We start from the raw sequence: 16,735 nt of genomic DNA, 5'->3' as shown, positions 1-16,735 counted from the left end.
CTCAGGTCATGATCTCACGGTTTGTGAGTTCGAGCCCTGTGTCGGGCTCTGTGCTGACAGCTCAGAGCCTGGAGCCTGCTTCGGATTCTGTGTCTCCCTCCCTCTCTCTGCCCCTCCCCCGCTCATACTCTGTCTGTCTCTCAAAAGTAATTAAACATTTAAAAAAAATTTTTTTAAGTAAAATAAAACACTTCTGGTTCTCTAATGTTTGCTCTTCCCAGATTAAGGAAACTAAGATACCCGTGATATACAATAAAAGGGTCAAGTATCTCTCTGTAAACAAACTAAAGTGTTTAACTTTTCTCTCTGCCTGAACCCTCTGAAATTCACAACCTCTCAACGAGTTTTCCCTTGGCAATCACACTTATTTGCATAAATTCAATAAGAATCTGTTCTCCTTGTAACAGGACACCATTGAAAATACTGGTCACTTCACCAAGGCTTTGACTGGAATGTCCTATTGGAGAGTGACATTCATAGACTCAGATATGACCAGACAGCTCTAAGCAACTAAGGTTGACTTTATGAAACATGGAGCCATTAAGCCCCTTGGAAATGGTGGGCTGATACCTTACAGAGTTCCCAGCAGCCTTACCAGGTGAATAAAGAACGTCACTTCCTGGCAGGTGCAGGAAACTCAGGACACTTTAGGGACCTCGTGAAGAGGAATTTGCCAAACTCTACAGGCATTGCAGGCATGAGTGGCAAGTACTTGCCTTGGCTCCTGGCCTGGAGAGGGTACTATTCAATCCAGAGATTCCTTATAAAAAGTTCCGGCAAAGCAAATTTTAAGATCTATAGGACCGACCAATTGCTGTTCTTGCTGAGCTTATGTAAAGAATTAGGTCGGGGCGCCTGGGTGTCTCAGTCGGTTAAGCGTCCGACTTCGGCTCAGGTCATGATCTCACGGTCCGTGGGTTCGAGCCCCGCGTCGGGCTCTGTGCTGACAGCTCAGAGCCTGGAGCCTGTTTCAGATTCTGTGTCTCCCTCTCTCTGACCCTCCCCCGTTCATGCTCTGTCTCTCTCTGTCTCAAAAATAAATAAACATTAAAAAATAAATTAAAAAAAAAAGAATTAGGCTGAGTTTGTTAAAATTAGATTTGTTTCAGAAACAAACTCGTCTTGATTTGGCTATCTCTGGAAATGAGGGTTACTAGAGAGACAAATTATGTGTCAGTAACACACCTTTATGGATATTAAATTCAGTTCTGAATGTCTTTAAATGTTTGTTGTTTGCCTAAGGTAGACAACTTGAGGTAAACCTCAGAAAAATTGTCACAATAGCCCGGGTATGGACAATCTCCTTGCTTGTTATTCTGTGGGGATACTAACAGGACCCCAGGGGCATATGATTATTTAAACAACTGGGAAAATGGGATGGATCCCCCAACAATTGTATATAAGTCTTTTCTCACTGCAGACCTATCAATAGATAAAGACTGTGTTGCTTTATTAAATTATTCACTTGAGCCTGAGTTAATTCATAAATCTCTAAATACACAAACCATATCTGCCCCAAACCTGATCTGCCAGTTACTAGGAACCCACCCCATATAAACCCAGGAGACCTGGTTTATTTAAAAGATTGAAAATCTAGGGGCACCTGGGTGCCTCCGTCAGTTAAGCGTCTGGCTTCGGCTCAGGTCATGATCTCACGGTTTGTGAGTTCGAGCCCCGTGTCGGGCTCTGTGCTGACAGCTCAGAGCCTGGAGCTTGCTTTGGATTCTGTGTCTCCCTCTCTCTCTGCCCCTCACCCGCTTGCACTCTGTCTCTCTGTCTCTCTGTCTCTCTGTCTCTCTCTCTCTCTCTCAAAAATAGATAAACATTAAAAAAAAATTAAAAAAAAAAAAAAAAGATTGGAAGTCTAACACAGAAGGGGATTTAACCCCAGAGTGGAAGGGCCCCTACCGGGTCATATTATGTACCATGGGCTTGTATATCTAGAATAAAGCCTTCTTTATTACTCCTTCACAGGAAACCAGTGAGCAAACAAATGTGCCTTTTTATTCGTTTATAGGAATAAAGTTTATAGCTATGGAAGATCCCAAACTTCTCTTCAAACAAAATTGATGGCTGCACCTTTCTTTTTCATTCTCCTTTCCTCAGTTTATATTAACAGATGATCCTTTCTCCTCCAGGAGGTTCAGGCATGTTGTCCACATTGGATTCAGCTGCCTCCGCCTTCGTAACTTCTCTACACCTTCCCCGACTGACCAATATTGACCCATAGGTAGGGACAACTCTACACCCCTACTCAGCAGGAAGAAGCTGCGGAAGATGAGACCTTCCACCTTCAGCAACTGTAAAGACTTAAGGGTCAAAATTATGCAGGGGGGATATGATGAGGGAGCATAAGGTAGGCTGAGGGCAAAGCACCCCCACCCCAGGTGGGACAGGGGTGATATTCCTCAGGTAGTCCTGGCTGCCCCAGAACAAAGGAAAGGACAGAAAACAAATGGTTGAACTGATAGCGATCACAGGACCTGAGTTTCCATCAGTTTACAAATAGCTTAGTAAATGACAAGAAAAAGGCAATCTTATCAATAGCTTAATCTCCAGAAGCCTATAGCCCCAACACCACCCTCCCCTCCATAGTGATGTGCGGAACAAAGGCAAGAAGGAAATGGCAGGTAAAATTGAATTTGCTTATAACCTGCTGCCCACGGGACCTATCCCCGGGCTTTAATAAAACCACCTTTTTGCACCAAAGACGTCTCAATAATTCTTTCTTGGCCGTCGGCTCCAGATCCCCACCACTCCAAACACCACATCACCGAGAGCACAGACGGCCTCGAATATGAATCTGGGTTCTCTCTTAGCTACTCACAAGCTGTATGACCCTGGGTGAGTGACTTCACTGCCCTGAGCCCAAATCACAGCTTGGTCTGGAGAGCTGTGGAGAGGGTAAATTGGGATGTAGATTATACACATACAGAATGTCTTCCCTCTGCAGGAGTCCCAGGTCTGCTCCCTCGGTGACTCCTCCATAGCCCCAGGCCACAGGAGAGGCCACCTGCCGGTTGAGACTGAATTCTGGTATTGTCCTGAGTATCTGAAACCTTTTGTCTATCCCTGTGCCTCCAGACTGCTCCTCACCTTGCCCTAAGCAGGTGGCAGGTTGGCTGAGTGGGAGTGGAGAAGCCATAACCTGAATAGGGCTGTAGGGGAGGCCAGTCTGTCCTGTCTTACTGTACCTTCCCACCAGCTCGGCCCCAGCAATCCTGCAACCTGATTCTGTCCAAAGCCCTCTGCTGTCCCTGCAGAGGGCACCGAGGGTCTCTCTCACACAGACCTCACTGGCTCCAGGAGTATCTCGTGGGCGAACAGCCCAGGCCATGCTGTTTTACACCTTGCAAGTGGGGTCATCAGCTCTCCATCCTGCCCCCACAAACCCATATTCCAACCACAGAGAAGCTTCTGTTCTCTAAACTCCACCACGGTTCTGCATCTTTGCCCGGGCTGTGTTTCCATCCTGAAACACTCTCCCTGCCTTCTTATCCAGGCACACATCAATCATCAACAGAACCACGGAAATATGGATCGAGCGTCTCCTGTGTGCACTCTGGGGTGGGGAAGGGTGAGAGCACAGAGAGCCTGAGGCTCTAGGTAGACAGACAACCAGCAAGTCCTTCCGACCCACAACCTGCACCCTCCTACACAAACACCTATACACACACACCCCCCCTCCAGGTCTTAGCATGCTCTTCTCTCTGCTAGTGATCGTCCCTTCAGCACCTGGTGACCACATTAGACGCAACTTGCCGGGTTTAGCTCACATGTCACTTTCTCCAGCAGCCCTTGTCCCAAGCTCCTCATTCTCTCCTGTCACCTGGTGCCACTGGGTTTGGACTTCCCCACAGGGCATTCAGAAAGCGTGTTAGAATTCTGGCTGGCTCTAAAAAAATAAAATAAAAAAAAAAAAAAAAAGGGGAGGGAGCCTGGGTGGCTCAGTCGGTTAAGCGTCCGACTTCAGCTCAGGTCACGATCTCGCGGTCTGTAAGTTCGAGCCCCGCATCGGGCTCTGGGCTGATGGCTCAGAGCCTGGAGCCTGATTCAGATTCTGTGTCTCCCTCTCTCTGCCCCTCCCCCGTTCATGCTCTGTCTCAAAAATAAATAAACGTTAAAAAAAATTAAAAAAAAAAAAAAAGAATTCTGGCTGGCTCTGTGTCCTGGGGCCTCAGTTGTCCCACCCGTCAAGTGGAATAGTTACGTCAACCATAGTGTTTGTACAGAGCAAATGAAATCGTACACTGACCAGCTTGTACTGAATGTGAAACGAACACTATTACGAGCAGCATCCTAATTTCTGCATCCTTAGCACTGACCACAGGACTGACTATATAATTTGGGGCCAAATGCTTGTTTGGTGAGTGGATGGATGGATGGATGGAAGGATGGATGGTGTATAAATGGGGAGATCTTTGCCAGTCTTCTACGGCAGTTCGGGGTGGGAGTGAGGAACCAGGAAGGACTTTAAAAAACCAATCTTTATGATCCACATACCACAGATTGTCTAAGATGAGCCTCACAATGGGAAGATATGACAGCAGAACAAGGAAGTGGTTGTTCAGAGAGGTTAAGTCAGTGAAGCAGCGTCACACAGCAAACAAGAGTCAGGACTGGCAGTTTCCTTGATACCTGGAAGGAGGAGGGCTTGCTTCAGATTGGCTGTCCTCAATCTCAGACTGGAAACTCCTGAAGGGCAGGGCCTCTGTGGGGGCAGGGCTGCCCCTGGGGCAGTATAAACTGCTCTGCGGAGATATAGAGTAAAAGGAGAGAGGGGAGGCTGGGCTGGGGAGGGGGCTGTGGGTCTTGCCCCGCCGAGGCGAGCTGTGGGGCTTCCCAGACACCCTTCCTTCTCCAGCCTCTCCTGAGGCAGCCCTCTGCCCAGAAGGGGTTAACTCTGGGCTTAACTTCTTGAAAGAACCTGAGGCTTTTATTCCTTGATCTTGCCTGCTCCCTTTCTTTGAAAAGTCTTCCTGATCTTTACACCGCCTGCAAGTCCCTCCTCCTTACTCTCACCTCCTGGACTCCAAAAACAGTCCGATTGCCAGAGCGGGTCAATGGTTAACACTCAGCCGGCTTTATATAAACTTGCCCCGGCCGGCCGGCCGCCTACCCGCTGCTGCATTGCTCCTTCAGTTCCCTGGATCCCGGAGGCAGTGGCTTCAGCAGCCCTCGTGGGTCCACACCATGGCCACCTGCTGGCAGGGCCTGTGGGCCTATCGCTCCTACCTGATTGTGTTCTTGCTGCCTATTTTCCTGCTGCCTCTGCCCATCCTCGTCCCCACTAAGGTAAGGACTTGCGGTTCTGGGCACAGACAAGCTCCAAAAGGGTGGGGGGAGGGCATTCCGGGCCAGAGCTGGGCATCCTTAGGACCAGATAGCTCACTCATCACCCCCTATCCTGTGAGTGAGACTATGACCTGAGGCTGAGGGTGACGAGAGCAAAGGGGGCTTTTGCTTGGCACTCAGTGTAGTAGCCCAATGTTAATTGCTCAGGTGCACTTGAAATCTACCACCTTGGGAGACAGGAAGCCACTTCCACAAAGAGGGTGCAGGTGGCAGCAGATGGGGTTATCTGCCTCTGGGGTGCTCCCCCAGCCCTGGACTGGGCTCAGTGGGGCGGGAGAGAGGGGAAGAAGGGGAGTAGGAGGAAGCTGGCCTCAGGCAGTTTGTGCCATTAAGGGTGTAAGTAGAAAGAGAAAGAGCTCACCTGGATCCCAAGGGCTAAGTCAGCTGAGGGAGAGGAGTGGGAACTGGACGGACAGGACCCAACCAGTGGGCCCGTAGACCCCATACCCTGGATGGCGGGAGAGGTGCCACAGGGTCCTGCTGCCCTCCACCAGGCAGCAGGAGCCATAACTTGGGCTCCCATTTATTGGAGCCCCCACCACATGCCCTGTCCCGTGCACCCAGTGACCCTTCCTCTCATCTTTCCGTGCCCCCCTCCCTGCCGCCACCGCCCTCCGGCTTCCCTTCCTCTCATCTTAAGAGGTGGGTCTGACTGTCCCATTTTACAGATGGGAAAAGTGAGGTTAAGTCACTTACCTGCATCCCAAGGCAGATCCTGGTTTCACGGAGCTGGGAGATTATACACTTTGAGGACCGCCTTGTAAGGAAAAGTACATATAATTATAAATCTGAAATAATGGGGCTTTGGGAAGGGTCAGTTCAGGAGGGCCTTGAAGCTCAAGCTTCATAGCAGGTCACAGAGTTAGAAAGTGGCAGAGCTGGGGGTGTGGTCTAGCTAACTTCTCTCCACCCTGCTGCTTCCCAAAAGGCTCAGACAGAATCCAGCCTCTGGCCCCACCCCACAATCCCAGCACGGCCCATTGAGCTCTTTTGTTACGGATAGGGAAATCGAGGCAGGATTTTTGTTCATGGTATCCCAAAGGGGTGAAGGACTGGGGATGTAGGGGCCCAGGAGTGGGCTCAGGACACTTGGTAAGTGATAAGGCCTGGCTGACCCTTGAGACAACTCTCATCTCGGGCCAAAGCCAGTGACATCTCTGTGCTGGGGACCCATCAGATGGGTTTTCAGACAGGTTAGGTCAAGTGTGCTAACCACAGGAGGAAGGACAAACAGGGACCATGATTCCCATTTTGCTCCCCAGGTAAGTACAGCCCAGAAAGACCCAGCAACTTGCCCAACGTCTCACAGGGAAGCCTGAGTCAGAACTAGAAGCCAGGCCTCCTGGTGGGAGTGCTGTGTGTCAGAGCTCCCGTCTTCTCTGTGCTGCTCCCAGCCCTGCTGCCCGCCTCGGCCTCACAGACTATGTCCTGACTCAGACGAACTGTTCCTGGTGCTATCTATGGGGCCCAGCCCCTCCACTGGGGCCCTGGATACCAGCTCCTCTCAAGGACTTTGCTCCCATAATTATCCTCTCTCTCTCCTGCCTCATCAATGTCTCCCTCTCTGCCTAAGCTCTGCTATTAGCATACAAACAGGCTACACTATCACCTTAAAAACCAAACCCTCCTTGAATCCTACATCCCCCTTCAAAGGCCTGCTTTCTCTGACTCTCACAGCAGGCCTCAAAGCCTGTCTGCACCGCACCTGTCTTTCCTTAAGACAGCTCCAGTCTCAGGGCACCTGGGTGGCTCAGTTGGTTAAGCGTCTGACGTCTGGCTCAGGTCATGATCTCACGGCCTGTGAGTTCGAGCCCCTGTGAGTTCGAGCCCTGCGTTGGGCCCTGTGCTGACAGCTCAAAGCCTGGAGCCTGCTTCAGATTCTGTGTCTCCCTCTCTCTCTGCCCCTAACCCACTCACATTCTGTCTCTCTCAAAAATAAATAAATACTAAAAAAAATTTTTTTTTTTTAAAGACAGCTCCAGTCTCGGGGGCACCTGGGTGGCTCAGTCAGTTAAGCGTCTAACTTCGACTTAGGGCTTGATCTCACAGTTTGTGAGTTCGAGACCCGCGTCAGGCTCTGTGCTGACAGCTCGGAGCCTGGAGGCTGCTTTGGATTCTGTCTCCCTCTCTCTCTGCCCCTAACCCACTTATTCTCTCTCTCTCTTGCTCTCAAAAATAAATAAACATTAAAAAAAAAAAAAAAAGACAGCTCCAGTCTTCAAGACCCTACCTTCCAGAGGGTTCTCGAGGCCTGATTTTGTTGACACCTCCTGGCTTTCCTCTCCCTTGGCCACTCTTCCTGTCTCCCTCCCTGTTCTCACTCTCCCCCTAGATGACCTTTTGCTGTTTCACTGGGGAGACAGCTCCCCAATCTGCAGCCCCAGCCCTAACCTCTAAGCCCTTATTACTCAACTAACATTGGACTCTTGCTCCTGAATCTTTTCTTTTAAACAGCATATGCTTTTACACATCCAAAACAGAACCCTGATTGCTCATCTTTTCCAGCTGGCTCTTCCTGAAGCCTCACTCATCAAGAGTGGTTCGACTTCCTCTTTCGATGACATTCCTATTATTTTTTTTTTAAGCTTCTATTTTTAGCGGGGCACCTGGGTGACTCAGTCGGTGAAGCCGCCAACTTCGGCTCAAGGCATGATCTCACAGATCATGAGGTCGAGCCCCACGTCGGGCTCTGTGCTGACAGCTCAGAGCCTGGAGCCTGCTTCAGACTCTGTGCCTCCCTCTCTCTCTGCCCCTCCCCACTCACACTCTGTCTCTCAAAAATGAATACACATTAAAATATTTTTTTAAATTTATTTTTAAGTAATCTCATATTCAACATGGGGCTCAAACGCACAACCCCAAGATCAAGAGTTGCATGCTTTACTGAATGAGCCAGCCAGGTGCCCCTAGAGCCATCCCTGATTCCTCTTTTCCCTTCATTTCCACATGGCACCAGTGGGTCCTGTTGACTCGGTATCCACGAAATATTATTTTTTTTCTGAGAGAGAGAGAGAGGGGGCACAAGTGAGCAAGGCGCAGAGAGAGAATCCTAGAAGGGGCAGAGAGAGAGAGAGAGAGAGAAGAGAGAGAGAGGCGGAGCTCACTGGAAGTGGGGCTCAAGCTCACCCAGTATGCGACTCAAACCCATGAACCATGAGATCACGACCTGAGCCGAAGTCAGATGCTTAACACTGAGCCACCCTAGTGCCCCTCCGTGAAACATTCTGAATGGAATCACCTGTCACTGCCTCCACGCCAGTCCAGGCCGCCATATCTCTCCTCTTCCTGTTCCTCCCCAGACCATTCTTTACCCAGCCACTCACTACCCTGTGTAAGCCCTTACACAGGCTTCCTGTCAAACTTGAAACAGAACCCAAACCTCTTAGGGTTTAGAGGGTAGACCCCATGGTCCCCAAACCCTCATATCCTACCTCTCATTCACTCTTCTCCAGCCTCACCAGCTTTCTCTGGTCTCCTCAAATTGCTCATCTCCCCGCCTGGAATGTTCTTTCCCAGATGAGTGCTTCTCATTCCTTAGGTTTCAACCTAAATCCATGGCCTCAGAAAAAGCCGTCTCTGACTGCCGCCAGGTGTGCTCTATTACAAAACCCCATTGTTTTATTTAAAGGGCTTTCACCATCTGAAATGATACATTTGTTTCTGATTTATTTATTTATTTAAAGTTTGTCCATCTTGAGAGAGAGAGCATGAGCAGGGGAGACAGAGAGAGAGAGAGAGAGAGAGAGAGAGAGAGAGAGAAGGAGACAGAGAGAGAATCCTAAGCAGGCTCTGCACTGGCAGCACGGAGCCTGATGCAGGGCTCGAACCCATGAACCACAGAATCGTGACTTGAGCTGAAACCAAGCATCAGACACTTAATCAACTGAGCCACCCAGTCACCCCTGATGTATTTGTTTCTTTTCTATTTATTCTCTGACTCCCTATCCTAGAATGTAGGCTCCGTGAGGGCAGGGACTTTGTCTTTTTTCCTTGCCCAATCCCCAGTAGCTGGCACATAGTAGGTGCTCAACAAATATCTGCCAAATGAAGGCATGAATGTGGGCCAAGAGGACTCTTGAGTCCCTGCCATCTGCAGTGAGTGTCCAAGCTTACCCCTGGCCCCTGAAGTGGGAGGGCGGAGCCCCAGACTAGGCTCAGACTGGTGTCTATATTATAAAAGTTGACATTTATGGAGTAGTTCTTACGTGTTCGTCTTTATGCCAAGCACTTCAAAGCACTAATGCATTTATTTCTCGCAAAAACTTCTCAGTTACTGTGAGATTACTGCTATTATCTCATTTTACAGACATATAAATTGAGGCCCAGGTAGTCAAGTAATTTGTCTAACACCCCAGCTACAGAAAGGCAAAGTCTAAACTGGAAGCTGGCCTTGGGGTCTCAGCCTGGGACTGTCCAGGGATACAGGGTGGTGGCCTCGTTGTAAGTCACCTCTTAAGCCATCTACCCTCACAGCCAGCCAGCCATCGGCCAATCCTTCCACTCTGGTGTAGTCAGGGATGTCTGAGCACCTGCTCTGTGCTAGGGGTTCCTGAGAAGGAACACAGGGTTCTGTCTCAAGTTGCTATCAGTGTAGAGGAACATGTGTTCACCCAGAGGTACAGCCAGAAGGCTGAGGAGCTCAGAGGAGGGAAGAGATTCTTCCGAATGAGTCAGGGGAGAATCCAAAGCAGGTCGCATTTGAGTTGGGCCTTGAAGGCCGAGTAAGATTCCAACAGTCAGAGGCATCCGTAGAGGGCAGGCCAGGTGGAGACAACTGCGGGAGCAAAGGTGTGGGGGCTGGAACAGTGGGGTGTGTTCGAGGGGGAGCAACAGAATCCTTGAAATGCTCATCACCCTCTGGTGGGACGAGCAGATGCTCGTTCCAGAGCAAGACAGGTCAAATCCTTCAGTGACTTTTCCAAAAGGCAAAACATGGGTTATGAATGAATCCACTAGAAACTTCCTAGCCATAAGATCAGCCACCAGTGTGGGGACAGTGGGGCCTGGGGCTTCCTCACTGCTCCCCCAACCCTGTAATCAGACAGCAAAGAGGCCCTATCAGTGAGCCAGAAACCTTATGTCCATCCATTCATTCACACGTTCATTCCCTCATTAGGGAACATGTACTATGTGGCAGGGACTGTTTAGACGGTGGGGGATGGGAAGGCGGGGGGGAAGACACACCAAAGCATCTACTGTCCTTGTTGCAAAAACTGTAACGGACAGGCTGCTCTGGATAAGGTGGTCAAGGAAGGCCTCCCGGGGCAATGATATTTACCCTAGGACCTGAATGGCAAGTAACAGGCCAGCCAAACACAGCTCTGGGTGAAGAGCTGTCCAGGCAGGGCACGCGGGACAAAAGCCCAAGGCCACGGGTGAGCTTGGCAAGGTGGAGGGATAAACAAAGGCCAGTGTGGCATGGGGAACAGAGTGAGGACAAGGTGGTATAAACTCACTTAGAGAGGCAGGGGGAGGTCAGCCAATGTCGTCAGCCCTGAAAGGCCAGGAGAAAGGAGTGAAGATTTTTAGGGCCAAAACGCAGGTGCCTGGCCCTGCCCGGGACCCGATGGGACCATCTGTAAAAACAGTCTCCCAGAGGCACAATGTTTGCCCGAACAGAGCTTAGCTGAAATCCAGATTGTATGTACAGGAAGAACAGAGGGCAGAATTTCTTCATCTGAATCAGTTGCACTCCTAGAATACACGAACATCACGTTGTGTATATGCATGCGTGAGCTTTAAAATCTGTGGAATTAGGGGCACCTGGGTGGCTCAGTCAGTTGAGTGTCTGACTTCGGCTCAGGTCATGATCTCACAGTTCGTGAGTTCAAGCCCTGCGTCGGGCTCTGTGCTGACAGCTCAGAGCCTGGAGCCTTCTTCGGATTCTGTGTCTCCCTCTCTCTCTGCCCTTCCCCTGCTCGTACTCTGCCTCTCTCTCTCTCTCTCTCAAAAATAAATAAAATATTAGAAAAAAAATTTTTTTAACCTGTGTAATTAAAACGCCCTTACTATAAGCTGTTCCTGAATCCCAGAGACAGAGCAGGACTCGGATGATTCACCCTAGGCATGAAGACCGTACAAGGAATTTGGACCTCAGTTCTGGGGCCCACCTCCATCTTCTGAGACTTCCTGGCTCTCGGTCAAGAAGGCAGAGTCCATGGAACAAAACAGGGGTTTGGGAGTCAGACGATGTGGGTCCAAATTCACTATGTAGTATGAACAGCTGTTCACCTCACCAGCCCTCTCCCCCTAAGGGGCTGCCCTGAAGATAAAACGAAATAACCCGTGTACATAAAGTGCCCGTTACCCAGGGCTCAATAACGGGTGGTTCTCTGCGTCTGCCCCTTGTCTGAATTCCTAGCCCCTGGAAGACACAACTAGCCCCCGGCACTTTCTTTCTTTCTTTCTCTCTCTATTTATTTTTGAGAGAGAGAGAGAGACAGTGTGAGCAGAGGAGGGCAGAGAGAGAGGGAGACACAGAATCCGAAGCAGGCTCCAGGCTCTGAGCTGTCAGCACAGAGCCCGTCTCGGGGCTCGAACCCACAGACTGGGAGATCATGACCTGAGCCGAAGTCGGACACTTAACCGACTGAGCCACCCGGGCTCCCCTAGCCCCAGGCACTTCTTTTCCAGAGACGACTTCTGTTCACGTGAGCTGTTGTCCTCATGAGGGGGCCTCAGTGTTCCCACCTATGAAGTAGGAGGGCGAGGTGCAGCTGGTCACCCCCACGAGAGCTGTGAAGTGTAATCCCAAATTGTGGCCACCAGCAGTGCTGGGACTAGTTGGAGACAGGTTTTCTGGTCTCTGAGAGGCCTGGGAGGAGGATTAGAAGGACCCAGCCTCCAAGGCCAGGGGAATCCCTGGAAGACATCTCCCCGGCTTGGACTTTTTGCCCAGATGACCAAATTATGTCCATGCCTATCAGCACCTGCTCGGTGAAGGTCAAGGGTGGGAAAGCAAGGTAGAACCTTAACCAGGACAGTTTCCAGCAGCAAGGCCTGGGGCTGTGGTGGGGATCAAACCCACGGAGTGTGGGAGTGCTTTGCTCATGGCACTCCTGCCTGCTGTTTTGCTCTTCTGTGGACTCAGGCGGACCTGGCCCCAGCCCAGACTGTGAGGTCAGGACTCTTCCCCCAACAGTTTGTCTTCTCTGACACTCAGAGCCCCATTGTTTCCCCTCGGCCTCTTAGAACAGAAGATGATGTAACAAACTCATTCCCATTATGGTGCAGAAATAAACAAAGATCTCCCAAGTGAGATCAGGCAAAGGATAGGAAGGGAGTCAGCCACCATCGCTTGCTTTTAGCAGAGCCTCAAAGGTGGGCGGGAGGTGGGAATGGTTTAGAGTGGAAAAGGGGAGGCTTCAGGTCCGCCCTGACTGGAGGCTGTTGGCAGGGGAAGCTGGACGGGGGCTGACAGACGCGGAGCGTCCCGTGTGATGGGTTAAGGATGTATATTTGGCTTTCACTGGTTGGTCCTGAGTTGGAAGTGGAGGTAGAGAGTGGGGGATGAGGGAAGCTGGCGGTCATTGAGCAAATCCAGACTGTTTGGGCCATTGTTGGAGACGTTGTGGTTGGGCTAGCCGGGCTGGTTGCTGCAGAGGTTTCAGGGCATATTTTTATATGTGGAGTGGCCATTGTCCACTTTGTATATTCAGCGTCTCAAAAAGATTAGGCGTGTAGCATGGACGGGCCTATTATTCCTGGAAAGAGTATCACACGCCCCAGCCTACTCTGCACCTCCTTCCTCAACCCCCTTCAGCCTGTCTCCCCTCCTTGCGATCCCTGCCATGTATCTAGACACCCAGGACGAGCACCGGAGAGTTTTCTCCGCCCACTTCTTCTGCCCAAGCCACGAACCATCACCCAAACCCTGTCTTCTCCTAATATCTCCGGAGTCCATCCTTTCCCTCTTATCTTCACTGCTATGACCTGAGCCCCCGCCATCTGCCCACTGGACACGCAGCACGGCCTCTTGGAGCCTCCTGGGACCTCCTGGACTCCCATCCTGTGTCTTCTAATTCATTTGCCGCAATATAGCAGGTGTAATCTCTCCATTTTACTTATTTTGTTAAAAATTTTTTTATTTATATTTTTTTGAGAGAGAGGGTGTGCATGCATGAGCAAGGGCAGGGCGGAGAGAGAGGGAGAGAGAATCCCAAAGCTGGGCTCTATCCTGCCACTCTAGGATCATGACCTGAGCTGAAATCAAGAGTCGGACGCTCAACCGACAGCTGCTCAGGTGCCCTGCTCCCTGTTTTCATCTTTAGATGATTTATCTGTGTAGTTAGATGGCATACTGACATCGTACAAAATTCAGCAGTACCAAAGAGTGAAATGGAGAGGCCTTCAGCCCACTCTCTGCCCCAGTGCCCTTCCTGAGGGCAGTCTCAGTGGCCAACACGGTGTGCATCCTCCAGAGCAGGGACTCCTCATCCTTGGGAATCTGTGGGGAAAATTCAGGACGTCTGTGTACTTGGATAGAAAAAAAAAACAAAAACAAAAAACCTGTATTTTATCATCAATAACCTAAAGAAAATTTACTTCTGTCATGAATGTAGATAACAAATCACAGTAGTGTTTGTTTGCTTTTACCATTTATTTATTTATTTAGAGAGAGAGAGACAGAGTGCAAGCTGGAGAGGGGTAGAGAGAGAGGGAGACACAGAATCCGAAACAGGCTCCAGGCTGTCAGCACAGAGCCCGACTAGGGGCTCGAACTCACCAACAGTGAGATCATGACCCAAGCCGAAGTCGGATGCTCAACCGACTGAGCCACCCAGATGCCCCACAAACCACAATAGTATTAACCATGTCTTTGACTTCGCCACCGGTAGAAATCACAGATATTTTCACATTGCACTACAGCTGTTGCAGTTACCTTGAAATATTGTTTGTTAATCGTGACTTTGCAATTACAGTAGCTGTTAGCCAGTGAAGGTCTTGTTAGCTAAGAAAGAGTAACATATGTCATTATCTAGCCCATCTTTCATATTGCAATCACTGTATTTCAATGCAGTTGGTTTCCTTTGTGATTCTATGCGTTTTATTTAACAGATTTAAAAACATTATTCTTTTATTTTTTAAGCTTATGTATTTATTTATTTTGAGAGAGAGAGTGAGAGCGAGAGAGCACCCATGCAAACAGGAGAGGGGCAGAGAGAGAGGGAGAGAATCCCAAGCAGGCCCCACACTGTCAGCACAGAGCCCGACATGGGGCCCGATCCCATGAACTGTGAGATCCTGAGCTGAAATCAAGAGTCAGACGCTTAACTGACTGAGCCACCCAGGCCCCCCTAAAAACATTATTCTGAGAAGGAGAAGACTTCATCAGGCAGCCAAGGAAAACTTGGTACAAAAAATGGGCAAGAATTTCTGAATCAGAGATTTTCCCATGTATATACAAACACTTGTGCACATATTTTTAAAAATCACAAATGGTTGGGGTGCCTGGGTGGCTCAGTCGGTTAAGCATCCGACTTCAGCCCAGGTCATGATCCCACGCTTTGTAGGTTCAAGCCCCATGTCGGGCTCTGTGCTCACAGCTCAGAGCCTGGAGCCTGCTTCAAATTCTCTCTCCCTCTCTCTCTCTCTCTGTCCCTCCCCTGCTTGTACTCTGTCTCTCAGTCTCCCAAGAATAAAGAAATATTTAAAAAAAAAATTTTTTTTAATTACAAATGGTAGCATCAGCATAACCTGACCATGTCACTCTCTCCTCTTAAAACCCTTTAAGGGGCCCACTTTTTACCCCTGTCTTCCAGATAAAGTCCTAGATCTCCCTCAAGGCAGACAAGGCCTTTTCCAAGCATTACACCCCTCCAAGAATGCACTGAAATCTTTTATGCCTCATTCTGTTCCCTCTCTGCTTACTCCCTCACCTCAACACCATTTGCCCACCCGCCCACCAAACTCCTATTCATCCCTCAGTACCCGTTCAGTGTCCCCTCTGAGAGCCTTCCTCAGCCCAGACAGATGGAGGCTCCGGGAAGGGGGCCCCTTCTCCTCTGGGATCCCACTCTGATCTCTCCTTTGCCATGGTGCTTGGCAGGTGAGCACCAGTGCCTCACCTCCCTCCCCAGACCCGGGAGTGCTCCCTGCCAGCGGCATCCCTACTTACCGGGGGCAGAGGGGCAGTGGGAGTGATCTGCTGTGTGCCAACCCATCCCCCCTCCCTGGGTTAACCTTCAATCAGCAGGAGGAGTCAGTTGTGATACCTCTGAGACTACAGGCACATTCGCTGCTGCCCAACAACCACGGGCTGCTCTATGCCCATGACGGGTAAAGGCCGTGATGCCCTCAGGTCCCACACCTTGCCCACACCCCGGGTCCAGAGTCTGCCCTGGATTCTCTGGAAGTTGCATCTCCATTTGTGCCTCGTGCATCCACCCTGGTTCCCCAGAAGCCCAGGAGCACGTTCATCTCCCAACGCCAACCCCACCGTCTGCTCACTGTCATCTGTGGTCCTTTATGACATATACCTATGCATTCACATCCTTTACCCTTACGATTGCCCAGTGAGGTAGGTGTTTCCTTTATTCCTATTTGCAGATAAGGAGATAAATGTGCGTACAGCTGGAAATGATCAATGTTGCTTGCAGAAAGAAAGAAAGAAAGAAAGAAAAGAAAGAAAGAAAAGACAAAGGCTGAGAGAGGTTAAGTAACTTGCCCAAGGACACAGCCATAAAGCTGGGCCCGGACACACAGATTTTCTGACCTCTGACCTGTGTTTCCCATTACAAAAGAAGCGAGCCGCCATTCTTGGGGTTTGGAAGCCCTCTGAGCCTTATCTCTTCTATCCACACCCATCTGTGGCCCCACGGGCCAGCCCACATGGGGGCACTTGGAGTCCCTGAAGGCCAGGGCCAGGCCTGACTCACGTCTGTATCCCTAGTGCCTAATATTCATTCTCCATATAGTGTGTGTGTGTCCCCTCCATATAGGTGCCTGGTGGGGTGGGCAGAAACAGACTCAGGCTTTGTACTCCCTAGAGAGTACAGTCTGATGAAAAGGTTGAAGTTCATCAAGAAATTCATGAAACGAAGTGTTTCATTACAGACTGTGATGGGTGCTATGCAGGAGGTACAGGGGCCAGGTGTGTGAAAACGGGGACTATAACCGAGCCTGGAACCCTTGGAGGACTCTCTGAAAAAGGAATACTTGAGTTAAGATCTCAAGAGTAAGTAGACATCGACTAGGCAAAGTGGGGAGGGAAGAGAGGAAATTATGTGCAAAGGCCCTGTGGCTGCAGGGAGGATGGAATATTTGAGGAACTGGAGGAGGGCCAGTGTGGCTGGAGTGGAGGAGAGGCTCAAATCAGCCCCGAACTTCTCCTGAGAGCAGCCGGATACTCTGAAGGGACTTTGTGTGTGTGTGTGTGTGT

At 50.1% G+C, this 16,735-nt stretch overlaps 1 protein-coding gene across 3 annotated transcripts in view; it reads left to right on the top strand.

The window, feature by feature from the left end:
- The window catches only part of SLC13A2 (solute carrier family 13 member 2), a 37,530-nt gene that overhangs the window by 5,783 nt on the left and 15,012 nt on the right, over positions 1 to 16,735 (top strand). Inside the window, exon 1 of one of the 3 annotated variants that reach the window (XM_007076201.3) lies at positions 4,788 to 5,295. The exons of 1 other annotated variant lie outside the window; for it this stretch is intronic. In XM_007076201.3, coding sequence (XP_007076263.1) covers positions 5,194 to 5,295 — 102 coding nt within the window. In that variant the 5' untranslated portion in view covers positions 4,788 to 5,193. Of the gene's footprint in view, positions 1 to 4,787; positions 5,296 to 16,452; positions 16,532 to 16,735 lie in introns of those variants that run through there. One more of the 3 variants, XM_042966690.1, reaches the window with a different exon arrangement.

This window comes from Panthera tigris, chromosome E1 (assembly GCF_018350195.1).
Source record: "Panthera tigris isolate Pti1 chromosome E1, P.tigris_Pti1_mat1.1, whole genome shotgun sequence".
In the NCBI taxonomy this organism is placed as follows: domain Eukaryota; kingdom Metazoa; phylum Chordata; class Mammalia; order Carnivora; family Felidae; genus Panthera; species Panthera tigris.
This window is presented reverse-complemented; position numbering and strand designations above follow the sequence as displayed.